Below are 16,125 nucleotides of genomic sequence, written 5' to 3'. Positions count from 1 at the left end.
ACAAAATGCTAGTAAATATCAATATTTAAAGCTTCAATTAAAAACAATCTCTAGAAAGCAAAATTTGTCTGTCTATAAAGGGAAAGCAGAAGAGTCAGAAGCTACAATTCTTTTTTTTCCCCCATTTTTTGGGTTTTATTTTTGAAGCCACAATTCTTTTTTTTTTTTTTTTTTTTTTTTTTTTTTTTTTTTTTTTGAGACGGAGTCTCGCTCTGTCGCCCAGGCTGGAGTGCAGTGGCCGGATCTCAGCTCACTGCAAGCTCCGCCTCCCGGGTTCACGCCATTCTCCTGCCTCAGCCTCCCGAGTAGCTGGGACTACAGGCGCCCGCCAGGTCGCCCGGCTAGTTTTTTGTATTTTTAGTAGAGACAGGGTTTCACCATGTTAGCCAGGATGGTCTTGATCTCCTGACTTCGTGATCCGCCCGTCTCGGCCTCCCAAAGTGCTGGGATTACAGGCTTGAGCCACCGCGCCCGGCCGAAGCCACAATTCTTGATGCCTACTTTCACTAGGTCACAGGTAGAGTTGTTTTCTGTCTTCCATATTCCCCTCTGCTGTTCCACTAGACCACTAAACAGACTGTATCTTCAGGCATAAATGATAAACATAAAAAAGTAGGCCTGACTTTTTTTTTTTTTTTTTTTTTTTGAGACGGAGTCTCGCTCTGTCGCCCGGGCTGGAGTGCAGTGGCCGGATCTCAGCTCACTGCAAGCTCCGCCTCCCGGGTTTACGCCATTCTCCTGCCTCAGCCTCCCGAGTAGCTGGGACTACAGGCGCCCGCCACCTTGCCCGGCTAGTTTTTTGTATTTTTTAGTAGAGACGGGGTTTCACCGTGTTAGCCAGGATGGTCTCGATCTCCTGACCTCGTGATCCGCCCGTCTCGGCCTCCCAAAGTGCTGGGATTACAGGCTTGAGCCACCGCGCCCGGCCGAGGCCTGACTTTTTAAAAGAAAATTAAACCATGGTCTCAAGTTACAGATTGAAAAATTGCATCCCCTCATTTATTTAATATATACTATGCTTAGTCTGAGCTGCATCCTCAGCTTAATGAAACAGAACGATAAATGAATAAAAAATTTCATCTCTGGCAATACGAGTTCTTCCTGTATGCAAAGCAAATACAGCAATACAGCATTAAAATTTTAGAGAACTTGAAATGCTGAAACTCCTATAATTCAATCATCTTTTCCTTGGCAATCAATTCTATTTCAGAAAGAATCATTTAATAGGTTAAGTCTGAAAAATACATTGTTTCAGATTTTATACCTTCTATTTTGTGCTCATGAAGTAAAGTACTACAGAACCACTCACAGAGCCACTAAAGCAGCAATGTAGAATTTTCATGGTGTTTTTTTTTTGTTGAAACTCACTTTATTTAAAAAAAAAAAGTCATGAACAATAAATTACAATCATTTCCCCCTTTTATAAATTCTTCATAAAATATATTTGACAATTTTAACAGAAAATTTCAAAAGTTGCTTTCATTTCTTAAGTGCTGATGACTTATTTTTTGACCATTTTGTCATGCTGGTGAATTATTTTGTAGCTGCTACAATAGTTTGATAACAATTTACAATTAAAAACAACAACAACGAAGAGAAAAAACAGACCAGCAGAAAGAACTATTCTGTGTGCTATTTATGTGACACTTAACATTTACTTCATCATAATGACAAAGTATCCCTTAGCACCAAAAAATCTACAGGAACCCCATCTTTCTAAGTGACAACTAGTGCAAAATAACATTCTAGGAACTAACTGTACAACCCCAAATTTTAACTGGCCACAGTTGCCTATAAGCTCATTTGAAGTATTTGGTCTTTTTTCAATTAAGACAAATTTCAAAAAACACCATAAACCATGGCAAGAGACTCTATGAGGAACAATTGCTTATTGAGTACCTATTATGGGCAAGGCACTGTGCACAAAGTTTTGCTTTCATTTTTCCTCTAGCAAATATCCAGGTATTTCCAAATATCACTAATCATCTTTTCTTACTCCTGGCTGGAAAAGGCCTTTGGCTAAATGCCATTTTTTAATTGTCATTTTATCAACAAACCTTCAGTGCTGAGCACACAGTAGGTACTTAATAAATACTTCTGACTGAAAGAACAAAGACAAAGAACTTACTATCATTTTGCTTGGCTATTTTAGAATACAAGGACTTGAGAAAATTCCAGAAGAAACTTCCTGTTACCTCATACCCTTACCCCAATCAAAGAATTACACTTCACAGGTAAAATCTTTCCAAGTAAATGATAATCATTAACTATTTTACATGAGGCAGGACCAAAAACTATGCGCTTAGGAAACTGTGGCTCCAAGCACATAGATATTTGAAGAGCAAATGATGCATGGGCATACCATCATCTATGAATCTCTGCTGAAGTGCCATGTTATTGACGAAACATTATCATGATGCTTTTTCTTACTCCCTATAGCTCAACTTCCTTGGACATATCTGTTAAATTAAACTAATCTGGTGATCCAGAGGGTCAATTATCATGAGGTTCCAGGGTGTTTCCACTTCTAATTTCCAAAAGAATTCTTATACTTATTAGCTTGAAAGTGATGTTAAAAGTATATGATTTTTCATTTTAAGAGGCTTTATTTCAATAAAACCTTTTAGTCCAAATTTTAAACTTCCAGATCAAGTAACACATAGTCCAGAAATTTTACGTACTGCAATTTTTTGGTGATGTTTTATATTCTGTTTCCTCTGAACACATTTGAAACGGAAAAATTATGACATATTCCAAAAGTTGTGGAAGTTCAAAAAAGCTGAGATTATGCAAGCTATCAATAATTTCAGTATTCTAGGCCAGGTGCGGTGGCTCACACCTGTAATCCCAACACTTTGGGAGGCCGAGGCGGGCAAATCATGAGGTCAGGAGATTGAGACCATTCTGGCTAACACGGTGAAACCCCCGTCTCTACTAGAAATTAAAAAAAAATTAACCGGGCACGGTGGTGGCCGCCTGTAGTCCCAGCTACTCGGGAGGCTGAGGCAGGAGAATGGTGTGAACCTGGGAGGCGGAGCTTGCAGTGAGCCGAGATCGTGCCACTGCACTGCAGCCTGGGCGACAGAGTGAGACTCCGTCTCATAAAAAAAAAAATAATAATTTCAATATTCTAATACTATTTTGTTCGACTTTTGACCAAAAATTCTAGTGCTTTATAAAGATTAACTTAGATACAATGTAAAGTCTATTTAACCTTAAAGGCTAATGTTCTGTTTTAGGGAAGCATTCTATCCTTTAGATTTTAACTATCTGCATTTACAGGAAAACAAATCGTAGACAATCATACAAAGTTAAAATCAAACTAACTTCAAGAGGAGTAATGGTCTGTTGGTTTTTTGACATAGACTATATCAGTGATTGTATAAAATGGATAGTTTTTCTACTTTAAAAGTAGTGGTTGCCACAATATTTTATCCATTTGCCATACTGTATACGTATCTTCTCCTATATTAGATAAAGGTGATCAATATTTTCAACAACCATATTACTATCATTACTGTCTCAAATCAGACAAGAGAAAACAGCATCAGTGCCAAAATGAAAGGAACTCCAGTGACTCAACAAGTGACCATATCAGGGCAGGCAAAGTGAGGGTAGAGCTCATTTGGTTTCTTCAACTTCAGTATAATGAGGCTTAGACAAAGTCTTCAAACCAAAAATATATCAAGTATTACAGTTCATACATAGCAAAGTTTTCAGAAACAGAATCCTGTATTCAGATTTATATCAGATTGTAGAAGCTCAAGTGCAGACGGCCCAATGCAGTGGTTTAGTTGGTTAAATAAATGCTCGGTTACCTAAAGAAGGTAGGACTGAATCACCAACCCGCTACCATATGACTGCGTGACTAATTCAACTCTTGCAGCTACAGGGCACTGGAGAGTTCAAACATACTTCAGCAGCTTTGGATCACTTAATTTCATTTATGTTTTACCAGATAATTTTAGACCCTCCAAAATGATGCCTTTAAAAAAAAAAGCTGTATATTACAAAAATAAAAAAACCCTAATATGATTTCATTAGGGGAAGGGGCAGAGTAGGAAGATAAGGGAAGGTTTGTTTATTTTTCATCACTGATTTCACCAGCAAATCTCAAAAACCCAAACCTACATCAAATAATTTAAACAGATGTGGCATTTTTTTCATATGGAATGCAAAATGTGTACATTCACATACTTACATGTACATAAATATATACATATATGTTTCCTTTACAAAGTTTCAAAGGTTGCATTACCAGCATGCAAACCTCTTTTCCCATGGAAATTCCTAATACTGACAAGGAATGTCTAAAATACTTAGAGACATATTTCCAGAAAACTGGACGCTCTTCTCTTCTTAGCTTTTAGAGAATTTTCCTGCCAAACTTCTATCAATAATCATTTTTTAAAAATTTACACCCACATTGGTAATACACATTTGAAACATACTAATATAATAAAACGGCCAACTTGGATTTAAGAAAAATGAGGAAAAAAAAATCCCACAAAAAATCTAAACCCTTAGAGGGTGGAGTCTAGCTTTTTATATTCTTTTTCAGCCACATAATGTTGCATCACTGTTAAACAGAAGCAGCATATCATCCATGGTATTTGCAAATAATATGTGTCACGTTTCCCAGCTGCTATCTTTAAATGCAATTTGTACTAATCTGAGTTCTAGTTCAAAAGCATCTGGGCGATCCTGAGGGTTTGCAGCCAGCATTTCCTTAATCAGTTGTTTCATTCGCCCATTCATAGATTTTTTCTTCACAGGAATGAGAAGTTCCATTTTGGGATTTTCCAGAAGTGCCTCCCCAACAGGCACAATCTCAGTTCCTTGTTTTACGTAACTCCCCAAGAGTTCCTTCTTTGTCTCTGTGTCTATGAATGTGATCCTTTCCAGCATTGCCCAGATGATAATCCCCAGAGCAAAGATGTCAGCTTTTGCTGTGTAATGTCCTTCCCAAACTTCAGGAGCCATGTAAAAATCTGTTCCACATGCTGTGGAAAGGAAACACTTGTTTACACTGACAGGTTCTTCTGGGTTCTGCCCAGAGGCTGAACAAACTTTACTTAGACCAAAATCAGCCACTTTGAGTGTAGGTTCCAAGTCACTGGTATCCAACCTGGTTTGAGAAATCAGGATGTTATCAGGCTTAAGATCTCGGTGGATGATCTGGTTTTTATGCAAGAAAGCCAGGGCACTGCTCAGCTGAAGCATGAAGCTGGTATTAGTTTTACGATTGGGTTTCCTGGACAATAGATACTCATTCATATCTCCTCCGTCACAAAAATCCATCACAAACCACAAATAATAGGCGCTTCTGGGATCAAAGGCAATTTCTCCTTTTAATGAAGTTTCTACAAGCTACAAGAAGGAAAAAAAAAGATTACAATCATTTGCATAGGTTATACAATTCAGTTATAGGAAAAGAATAATTTAAAGGTTAAGTCAGTCTCCACCTTTAAGTGGAAACTCTATTAATATTTAATCAGTGCTTTCATATATGCATTTTATTTTAAACTTTAAAAAATGCTTCAAACTGTCATTTTGTCCCTGATAAATATACACCAAAGCTCTAAACCAAGGGGTAAAAATTTAAAAATAGTTTTATTTTGAAAAGCGTCCAAGTGGCCACACATTTTCTCCATGTGTCAGTGGAGCTGAATTCTACCCACCTAGCTCATAGCTTCATGAAAAGACCAAAGTTTCAGCAGATAGACTAGGAAATTGCCAGTTGGGGTATAAACCTCAATTAGGAAACTCTATTCAATGAAATCGCCTGAAATACACTTCTTACTCATTGCACATACACTGTCAACATAACCTGTGAAATCGATAGAAAAATGATCAAGGAACAACTAGTTGTTGCAGAAATAGCTGTTCCTGTAGTCATTAATAAAGACTGACATCGTTACTTCATAAACTTCTATAGGCAGAATGCAAATATGTTGGCTCTTTCACTGGATGACTTTTAAAAACCAATTTATGAAAATCAAATATGCATTTTTAAAATTTTTAAATATTTTGTTTTCAAATATGCATTTTGATATAAAAAATCAACTCTGAATTTGTATATTTCCTCTTTCATACAAGATGAAAACCTAGACTAAATCACAGTTTTATTTGTTATTATTATTTAGTTACAACTCTCCTTTACTTGAAATTCAATAGAATTACTTCACTGGACATGAACTATCACTCTAAAACACAGTATATAGTCTTTTTTTTTTTTTTTTTTTGAGACAGAGTCTTGCTCTGTCACCAGGCTGGAGTGCAACGGCGCAATCTCGACTCACTGCAACCTCTGCCTCCTGGGTTCAAGAGATTCTCCTGCCTCGGCCTCCCAAGTAGCTGGGACTACAGGTGTGTGCCACCATGCCCAGCTAACTTTTGTATTTTTAGTAGAGACAGGGTTTCACCATGTTGGCCAGGATGGTCTCAATCTCTTGACCTCATGATCCACCCACTTCGGCCTCCCAAAGTGCTGGGATTATAGGTGCGAGCCATGGCGCCCGGCCCCGTATATTGTCTTTTAAAAGCATTTGTTGTATGGTGTCCTTTTCAGACCCATGAGTTGAACAGAAAAGACGAAAGAGTGTTGAAGAGTGAATGAATTGTTAATTTCACATTTAAATCTACTGGTACTTCCTCTACCATTTGGCCAAGCACAAGCAAAGAACATCCCTTCACGCCATCTCTCCACACAGCAGACAATAGTAATTGCAATGATCTGCAGTTATCTCTTTTGCATGAGTTTTTTTTTTTTTTTTTTTTTTTGAGACAGAGTCTCGCTCTGTCGCCCGGGCTGGAGTGCAGTGGCCGGATCTCAGCTCACTGCAAGCTCTGCCTCCCGAGTTTACGCCATTCTCCTGCCTCAGCCTCCCCAGTAGCTGGGACTACAGGCGCCCACCACCTCGCCCGGCTAGTTTTTTGTATTTTTTTAGTAGAGACGGGGTTTCACCATGTTAGCCAGGATGGTCTTGATCTCCTGACCTCGTGATCCGCCCGTCTCGGCCTCCCAAAGTGCTGGGATTACAGGCTTGAGCCACCGCGCCCGGCCTACATGAGTTTTCCTTGTTGCATGTGTTTGCCAGGGAGACAGAAAATGAAAGAATAGAAAGGTACAGATCACATAATTATTTACCAGGTGCACTGATACTAAACATGCTTTTCTTCTTCTGTCTTTACTCTCAAAAGCAAACTTCCTCAATAGCTTTGAGCAATGCCGAGTCCCAGCGTTCAAAGAATGGTTTAGAGTAAGGCCAGATAGTAAATATTTCAGGCCTGACAGCCACATAAGGTCTCTGTATCACATACTTTTTCCTTTCCTTTTTTCCCCCCACAAGTCTTAAAAAAAATCTAAAAACTATTTTTAGCATCGAAAACCGTATGAAAACAGGCCACAGGGCCTCTGGTTGAGAGCTATGGAAATGCAGCACCCAATCTGCTTATTTTAACATGTAGAGGATGTTAGCCATTGGTTTCTCTTGACTAAGGCCCTTCAATGGCTTCCCTGTTCTCTTAGGATATAGTCTAAGCTCTTTAACATGGGTTATGAGACCTTGTGCGCTCTGACTCCTGCTGTCCCCTCTAACCTCATCTAAAACAACTCTATCTTCTTTCAATTTTTTTTTTTTTTTTAGACAGAGTCTCGCTCTGTTGCCAGGCTGGAGTGCAGTGGCATGATCTCAGCTCACCGCAACCTCTGCTTCCCAGGTTCAAGAGACTCTCCTGCCTCAGTCTCCCAAGTAGCTGCGACTACAGGCATGTACCACTATGCCCAACTAATTTTTGAATTTTTTGTAGAGATGGGGTTTCACCATTGTGGCCAGGATGGTCTCGATCTCTTGAAATTGTGATCCGCCTCTAGGCCTCCCAAAGTGCTGGGATTACAGGTATGAGCCACTGTGCCCAGCCTCTTCTTTCAATTTTTAAACACTTCATGCGTTTTGCTTCAAGACCTTTGTATGTACGGTTTTTTTCTGCCTAGGAAATTTTTCTCACTTATCTAGCTAACTCCTCTTCACACTACAAGTTTTAGACAATTATATATATATATTGTGTGTGTGTGTGCAAGACAAGGTCTTGTTCTATTACGCAGGTTGGAGTGCAGTGTCACAATCATGGCTCACTGCAGCCTCAGTCTCCCTGGCTCAAGTGATCCTCCTGCCTGAGCCTCCCAAGTAGCTGACACTACAGGCACGCACCACCACACCCAGCTAATTTTTAAACTTTTTGTAGAGATAGGGTTTCACCATGTTGCCCAGGCTAATCTTGAACTTCTGGGCTCAAGTGATTCACCCACCTCAGCCTCCCAAAGTGCTGAGATTACAGGCGTAAGCCACTGCGCCCACCCAACGATTCATAACGTTTGAGCCACAGGATTATGTAGGTTTCCCTGTTGTATGCATCCTGTACTTGTCATTCATGATATTTATCACAAGTACACAGACTGGCCACTAGGTTCGCATGAGATTGTAACCTCTGTGAATTGTTTTACATTTTCTTCTAGGTGAGGCTTTTGGCTATCAGGAGCTGATTTAATGATTCTAACTGAGATGACGGAAGAAGACATCTGGAAAAACATGGAGGAAAATTAAAATTAACTTTTCGTAATTTTCGTAGAAATGGGGTTTTGCCATGTTGCCCAGGCTGGTCTTGAACTCCTGGCCTCAAGTGATCTGCCTGCCTTAGCCTCCCAAAGTGCTGGGATTACAGGTGTGAACCACCCTGTTTAGCTTTCTATCCACTTTTTTTTTTGTTTTTGTTTTGGAGATGGAGTCTTGTTCTGTCACCCAGGCTGGAGTGCAGTGGCATGATCTTGGCTCACTGCAATCTCCGCCTCGCGGGTTCAAGCAATTCTCCTGCCTCAGTCTCCTGAATAGCTGGGACTACAGGCACACGCTGCCATGCCCGGCTAATTTTTTGCGTTTTAGTTTCACCGTGTTGCCGAGGCTGGTCTCAGACTCCTGAGCTCAGGCAATCTGCCCGCCTCAGCCTCCCAAAGTGCTAGGATTATAAGTGTGAGCCACTATGCCTGGCCTCTATCCACTTTTCAGAGAATATAGTAAGAATGTTTCCAATATTTTCTATCAATTCAACTTATATAATAAGCACTTTTAGAAAAGCAATAAAATGAACAGAGGCTAAATAGTTATTTTTACTGTTATAAAACGGAAAACTGCAGGGCATTGGCTGGGCGAAGTGCCTCACGCCTGTAATCCCACCACTTTGGGAGGCTGAAGCGGATGGATCACTTGAGGTCTGGAGTTCAAGACCAGCCTAGCCAACATGGTGAAACCCCGTCTATACTAAACATACAAAACTTAGCCAGACATAGTGACAGGCGCCTGGAGTCCCAACTAGTCAGGAGGTTGAGGCAGGAGAATCACTTGAACCTGGGAGGCAGAGGTTGCAATGAGCCGAGATTGTACCACTGCAATCCAGCTTGAGCGACAGAGCAAGACTCTGTCTCAAAAAAACTAAAAAAAAAAGAAAAGAAAAGAAAACTTCAGGGCACAGAATGCTAAACTGCAATATAAATTCTCAAGACTAATATTGCTCATCATACAAGGAAACTTGCAAGTTTCTTAATACATGCATTCATGTATTTGTTTTGTTGTTCCTAGTCCAAAACTTTTGTTTTAAAAACAGAGGTTTTGTTTTGTTTGTTTTGAGACAGAATCTCGCTCTGTCACCCAGGCTGCAGTGCAGTGGCATGATGTCAGCTCACTGCAACCTCTGCCTCCTGGGTTCAAGTGATCCTCCCACCTCAGCCTCCCAAGTAGCTGGGACTATAAGGTACATGCCACCATGCCTGGTTAATTTTTGTACTTTTTTTTTTGTACAGATAGGGTTTTGCTATGTTATCCAGGCTGGTCTTGAACTCCTGGGTTGAAGCTATCCTCCCGCTTCACCCTCCTAAAACGTTGGAATTAGAGGCGTAAGCCACCACACCTGGCCAAAAACAGACTTTTTCTTTTTTTTTTTTTTTTGAGATGGAGTCTTGCTCTGTTCCCCAGGCTGGAGTGCAGTGGTGCAATCTTGGTCCACTGCAACCTCTGCCTCCTGGATTCAAGAGATTCTCCTGCCTCATCCTTCTGAGTAGTTAGGACTACAGTTGCATGTTATCATGCCAGGCTAATTTTTGTCGTTTTTCAGTAGAGACAGACTTTTAAGTGGTAAAAGTCTGATGGTAAATTCTGAATTTAGACACACTCACAGAAAGTTGTTTTCTTTTCCAAGAATGACTAGCTTTTTTTTTTTTTGAGACAGAGTCTCACTCTGTTGCCCAGGCTGGAGTGCAGTGGCATGATCTCGGCTCACTGCAAGCTCTGCCTCCTGGGTTCACGCCATTCTCCTGCCTCAGCCTCCCAAATAGCTGGGACTACAGGCACCCACCACCACGCCCGGCTAATTTTTTGTAATTTTTTTTTAGTAGAGACGGAGCTTCACTGTGTTAGCCAGGATGGTCTCGATCTGCTGACCTCATGATCCAACCGCCTCGGCCTCCCGAAGTGCTGGGATTACAGGTGTGAGTCACCGCACCCGGCCAAGAATGACTAGCTTTAAGAAATTCTGCCCTAGTCTTTAAGAAGCTATGTCTTAATATATATTCTGTTCTTTGAGTATAGAGCTACTAGAGATTTCAATTTCTGGCAGAAGCCAACAAAAGAAAAACAGAAAAGCTTTTCCATTTCCTCAGGTTTACAGAAGAGTAATTTGGGAGTTAAGAAAGCATAAGCTTTAGCTGTCAGTCTTAGCTCCTGCTCCCAATTCTACCACTTACTATGTATGTGACTTTGGATAAATTCATTAGCTATACTAAGCCTCAGTTTCTTCATTTGTAATGAAGATAATAATAGTCCTTTCCTCATAGGATTTTTTTTTTTTTTGAGGCGGAGTCTCACTCTGTCGCCCAGGCTGGAGTGCAGTGGTGCAATCTTGGCTCACTGCAAGCTCCGCCTCCCAGGTTCACACCATTCTCCTGCCTCAGCCTCCCAAGAAGCTGGGACAACAGGAACCTGCCACCACGACCTAATTTTTTGTATTGTTAGTAGAGACAGGGTTTCACCGTGTTAGCCAGGATGGTCTCCATCTCCTGACCTCGTGATCCACCCACCTCGGCCTCCCAAAGTGCTGGGATTACAGGCGTGAGCCACCGCGCCCGGTCCTCATTGGATTGTTTTGAGCAATTGCTTTTAAAGCACTCAGCACAGAGCATGGAACTGAGGGCAAATTCAAAGTTAGCTGTGAGCACTGTTAATAACATTCAGGTGTTAAACCATGTACTTCATGAAAATTAACTGGAATTGCATGGTGAAGAAACCAAATATCCCTCTAAAACAGCAGAGGCTTACATTCAAACCAGTGATTTATAAAAGAGATGCTCAATTACCTAGGGGGGTTGCTACTGCTTGTGGAATTTTTCCTTTTCTTCTGTCCTCAAGTCCAAAATTATTGATTTCAAAGAAATGAAGTTATTAGACTGTAGTCTCAAGCACTTCTCTAGCTCCTATCTTGCCCCATTCCTATGCAGACTGGCAAGTACCATTGCATAACAGGTGGCTTATGTTATTTTTAGGTATGTGCATCACAGGTTTAAATAAAACCTTGTTTTAAGCAAACATCTACTCAATTCTTGGCAGACACTTATCTATTTCTAACTACAAAACACCTGCATTTAAAGGGAAACGTTCTTCTGACCCTTTCATTCCTCTTCTTGCTGACCAATGCCATGTTCAAATCATTTCTATTTCCCAATCAACAACACATACCTGTAAATAAAGGGAAGAATTAGAGCCGTGGGACATCTTTTGCACCATCCCATCCTTTTGTAGGATGCATTCCTCCAAGTGAATCACATTTGGATGTTGGCTCTTGATACTGCTTAGTGCCCAGAACTCACGAAGGGCTAGTTCAACATTTTCAGGTGCGTGACATCGAATTTTCTTCACTGCCACCCGTGCAGAGGTCTTTCTGATGACTGCTTCATACACAACACCGTAACTACCTCGGCCTACCTCCCGTATTAGATCGTACTTTGGCTGGCTACTCACCATCTTCAAGGTCGAGGTTTCTGGAAAAATCAACAAAGTGCTCTGTTGAAATTATGTGTACCTACTGGCTTGTATTTCTTCTTATGTATGATTTACTTGTCATCTTTTTTTTTTTTCTTTTTTTTTGAGACGGAGTCTCGCTCTGTCGCCCAGGCTGGAGTGCAGTGGCCGGATCTCAGCTCACTGCAAGTTCCGCCTCCCGGGTTTACGCCATTCTCCTGCCTCAGCCTCCCAAGTAGCTGGGACTACAAGCGCCCGCCACCTCGCCCGGCTAGTTTTTTGTATATTTTAGTAGAGACGGGGTTTCACTGTGTTAGCCAGGATGGTCTCGATCTCCTGACCTTGTGATCCGCCCGTCTCGGCCTCCCAAAGTGCTGGGATTACAGGCTTGAGCCACCGCGCCCGGCCTCATCTGTCTGTCTGCAGTGCTTGAAGGATATTTGCTATATCTAGGGGAAATCTAATTTTAGGAATAGTAACAATAAAGCTAACAGGTAGTATTTACCATATATCAGGAACTGTTTTAAGTTCTTTAGAATATTAAATTCAGTTAATCCTCATAATAATCTTATGAGGTGGATACTATTATGGTCTTTTTATAGATGAAACTATATAATGGAGAGGTTAAATGAAATGCCTAAGGTCAATAGCTAGTAACTGGTGGACCTGGGATTTGAAACCCGGCCATCTGCCTCAGATGACCAAGATATGAAGCACTACAGTATACTGTCTCTTATATGAACTGCTTGAAAACGTCACTGTTAAAAATACACCCCCAAAATTCAGCATTCTTATTTACTGATCAGGAAAAAAAAGGCAAGCAAGCAAAATCCCAGCTTCTCCTTCAGGCTACCACACACATAATGGTCATAAACAGCAAAAACAGAACCCCCTCACAGTTAGAAATACAAACACCTGGCTTATGCTTAAGGCCTGAAAGTGAACCAAATCATTTATAGAACTGAAAATGTTTGTTTTCATTCGTAAAAGTGGCCAAACTCTATTTATATTTTAATTTTGTCTCTTATGTCATCTCTTTATTTCTTACAAAACAAATGAAAATAAAGTTTGTGGAAAAGAAACGTTTCTTTTTTTAAAATTTTTTTATTATACTTTAAGTTCTAGGGTGCATGTGCACAACGTGCAGGTTTGTTACATATGTATACATGTGCCATGTTGGTGTGCTGCACCCATTAACTCGTCATTTACATTAGGTATATCTCCTAACGCTATCCCTCCCCCCTCCCCCCCTCTTTTTTTTTTTTTTTTTTTTGAGACGGAGTCTCGCTCTGTCACCCAGGTTGGAGTGCAGCGGTGCAATCTCGGCTCACTTCAAGCCCCGCCTCCCGGGTTTACGCCATTCTCCTGCCTCAGCCTCCCGAGTAGCTGGGACCACAGGCACCCGCCACCACGCTCGGCTAATTTTTTTGTATTTTTTAGTAAAGACGGGGTTTCACGGTGTTAGCCAGGATGGTCTCGATCTACTGACCTCGTGATCTGCCCGCCTCGGCCTCCCAAAGTGCTGAGATTACAGGCATGAGCCACCACACCCGGCCATTAACGTTTATTTAAAAATAAAATAAGCTACTTACAATACAGCTACCTTTTTGTAGTCATTTAACAATAGCTATTTTAGGCCGGGCGCGGTGGCTCAAGCCTGTAATCCCAGCACTTTGGGAGGCCGAGACGGGCGGATCATGAGGTCAGGAGATCGAGACCATCCTGGCTAACACGGTGAAACCCCGTCTCTACCAAAAACTACAAAAATCTAGCCGGGCGAGGTGGTGGGCGCCTGTAGTCCCAGCTACTCGGGAGGCTGAGGCAGGAGAATGGCGTGAACCCGGGAGGCGGAGCTTGCAGTGAGCTGAGATCCGGCCACTGCACTCCAGCCTGGGCGACAGAGCGAGACTCCGTCTCAAAAAAAAAAAAAAAATAGCTATTTTAAAATTTTTATGTTTCCTTTTTACTAATCATAAGAGAGCTGGAGTAAACAATATCTATTTAGTTTTAGGTCATTTTTGCCAACAAAGATCCTGCATATCAAGGGGCTCTCTGACAGAGTTCTTGGGAATTCAACTTAATGAACGGTTAAAAGGCGAGAGAGCAAAGGCCCTGCACAGAAACGCTGTGTTGAATGCAGAAAGTCTAAAGTGTGCTTCCTCACTCCCCAAACAATGTCTAGATTCTAACGAACTCCACGAACGAATTCGCATTTGTAGATTGTGACCACGGGCAAGAAAAGTAACCTGAGATTGTACAATATTTATTCTGTACAGCTGGGGAAGCAAAAGGCTACTACTGACCCTAGAGCCTGAGAAGTTGGGATCCACTACTTTAAGTCCGTAGGATAGATTTAATAAAAAGAAATGACTTCTGAGATTGCTTTCAGTCCCACTTCCTCTAACTGGACACCCACCCTTCAAATCGCTACTGAATTTCCTAGTGTCTAATTTCCTGCCACAGAATCCTCTGCCCCGGCTGCACAGCAGACGAGCTTTCCTGCTCTACGGGGATCGCCAATCACATCCACTCAAGGTGGCTCGTGTCTCTGAAGCAGTCCCATGTCCTCTCCAGCCTGGTACGGTCCCCATGGGGAAGAGCACCCTCCTGAATAGCGAGGAGAGGGGTGTTTATGAAACCCGTGGGATCCCGGATCAAATGATGCATTCGGTGCGAACCTAAGTGACTTTCGACCGAAAGTGGCGGGCCCTCGCTCCCACTGCTCTAACCAGGCGCTGGGACGCGGGCCGGCCAGGCCAGACACCTGCTGGCACCCGGGAAGGGCTAGTCCCGGCCAGAGGTGTTGCCCGACGCGGCCACTCAGGCCGCGCTCATTGGCCAAGTGTCAGGCCCTCCCCCTCCTCGGCCGTGCTCAGATGAAGCCCGGAGGTGAGCCTCCCGAGCCCCTTTGCTCAGAGGAGCCAGCCCTGCAGTTGCCTCAACTCCTCGGGGCAGGGGGCTGAGGGCCGAGGGAAGGTGGCCCCAGTGTGAGAGGAGGCCGCGGCTGGGGCCGGTGGCCTGAGGAGCGCGGGGCCTTCCCCGGGATGACTCCGCTGACAGGTCTGTGACAGGCGTCCCAGGGAGGGAGACACATGCAGGGCCGTCGGCTCTGCAGCAGGGCCTCTCGGCCACGCCGAAGGGCCAGATTTACCTCAGGGTAGACGCCGCCGCTTCTCCCTCTCATGGGCTCTGCAGGCCGCCATTATCGGGCAGCTCGCGCCTCCGCTGCCGCCGCCTCCAGTCAGCAGCCGGCGCGCGCCCCCGTGGTGCGCGCGGACACACCCCCTTACGCCGACGGCCCCGCCCCCCTTCGGCTTTCCGTAGCGCGAGCCGGGACGTTCCGCGCCACCGACGAAGCGCGCGGCCGGCGGTCCGCTCGCCTCCTCCTTCTCCCGAGGATTTGCAGAGCCTGGAGTCGTTGGAGGTGTGCGCGCTCCGGAGCGCACCACTGGTGCTGCTCCCCGCAGGGGTGGCCGGGCCCTGGAACCGCGAGGCCACGCCACGCCGGGGCTCGGCCACCCTCCAGCTGCAGCGGGCGCTCAGGGCCCCCGGCCCCAGGGACGGTCTGCAGCGGCAGGTCTGGGCCTGGGGCTGCGCGCTCCCGGCCGCGGCCTCCCCACCCCTACCCGCCCCCCTTCCGACCTACCGAGCTGCGGGCTGGGGTGCGGGGCTCGCTGGGGTGGAACGCCCGGTGCATCTTCCGCGCGGGTCTCGGGTGCTTACGGGGCGCGGTGCTCTTTGGCGGGCCCGCCGGGAGGTGCGGCCCGACCAAGGAGGCCTGGCGTCCGCCCCGCCGGGAGGGAGACTGCAGCTTTTGTCCGAGTCACTGAGCCATGTTTGCGGGCGGTGCAGTTACCGAGACGGCGGCGGCGGCGGCGGCGCGGGGCTGGGTGCGATCATCTGGGAGGACGCCGTCCCCTGCCCCGCCGGCGCGGTGGTATCTCCCTTAAAGAAGCCGGCGCCTCATTGTTCCCCAGCCGCGGCCGCAGGGAGCCAGGGCCACCTCCTCGGCGTGGGGAGTGAGGGGACGGCGGCGCCTGCACCTGGCTGCGGTGCCCGT

General features: G+C 44.1%; 1 protein-coding gene across 2 annotated transcripts; it reads right to left on the bottom strand.

Annotated features, from left to right (window-relative positions):
- Positions 1-3,022: 3,022 nt before the first annotated feature.
- PDIK1L (PDLIM1 interacting kinase 1 like) lies at positions 3,023-15,962 on the bottom strand. 2 transcript variants are annotated; one of them, XM_030913703.1, is made up of 3 exons: positions 15,712-15,962; positions 11,784-12,085; positions 3,023-5,370 (listed from the first exon to the last, which is right to left on the bottom strand). In XM_030913703.1, exons 2-3 carry the CDS (start codon positions 12,066-12,068, stop codon positions 4,630-4,632), a joined length of 1,026 nt encoding a protein of 341 aa, XP_030769563.1. In that variant the 5' UTR covers positions 12,069-12,085; positions 15,712-15,962; the 3' UTR covers positions 3,023-4,629. The 2 variants fall into 2 exon arrangements, with proteins under 2 accessions (XP_030769563.1, XP_010353985.1); XM_010355683.2 differs by lacking the exon at positions 15,712-15,962 and adding an exon at positions 15,217-15,355.
- Between the last annotated feature and the right edge of the window lie 163 nt (positions 15,963-16,125).

This window comes from Rhinopithecus roxellana, chromosome 12, assembly GCF_007565055.1.
Source record: "Rhinopithecus roxellana isolate Shanxi Qingling chromosome 12, ASM756505v1, whole genome shotgun sequence".
NCBI lineage: Eukaryota > Metazoa > Chordata > Mammalia > Primates > Cercopithecidae > Rhinopithecus > Rhinopithecus roxellana.
Note: the sequence above shows the minus strand (reverse complement) of the source record. Positions and strands in the feature narration are given on the sequence as shown.

Bases quoted from the DNA above. Each gene is read 5' to 3' on its own strand.
- PDIK1L (XM_030913703.1), bottom strand. From the start codon at position 12,068: ATGGTGAGTAGCCAGCCAAAGTACGATCTAATACGGGAGGTAGGCCGA. The intron at 5,371-11,783 runs GTATGTGTTGTT...TCCTTCTTGTAG, and splicing joins ATTCTTCCCTTTATTTACAG to CTTGTAGAAACTTCATTAAA.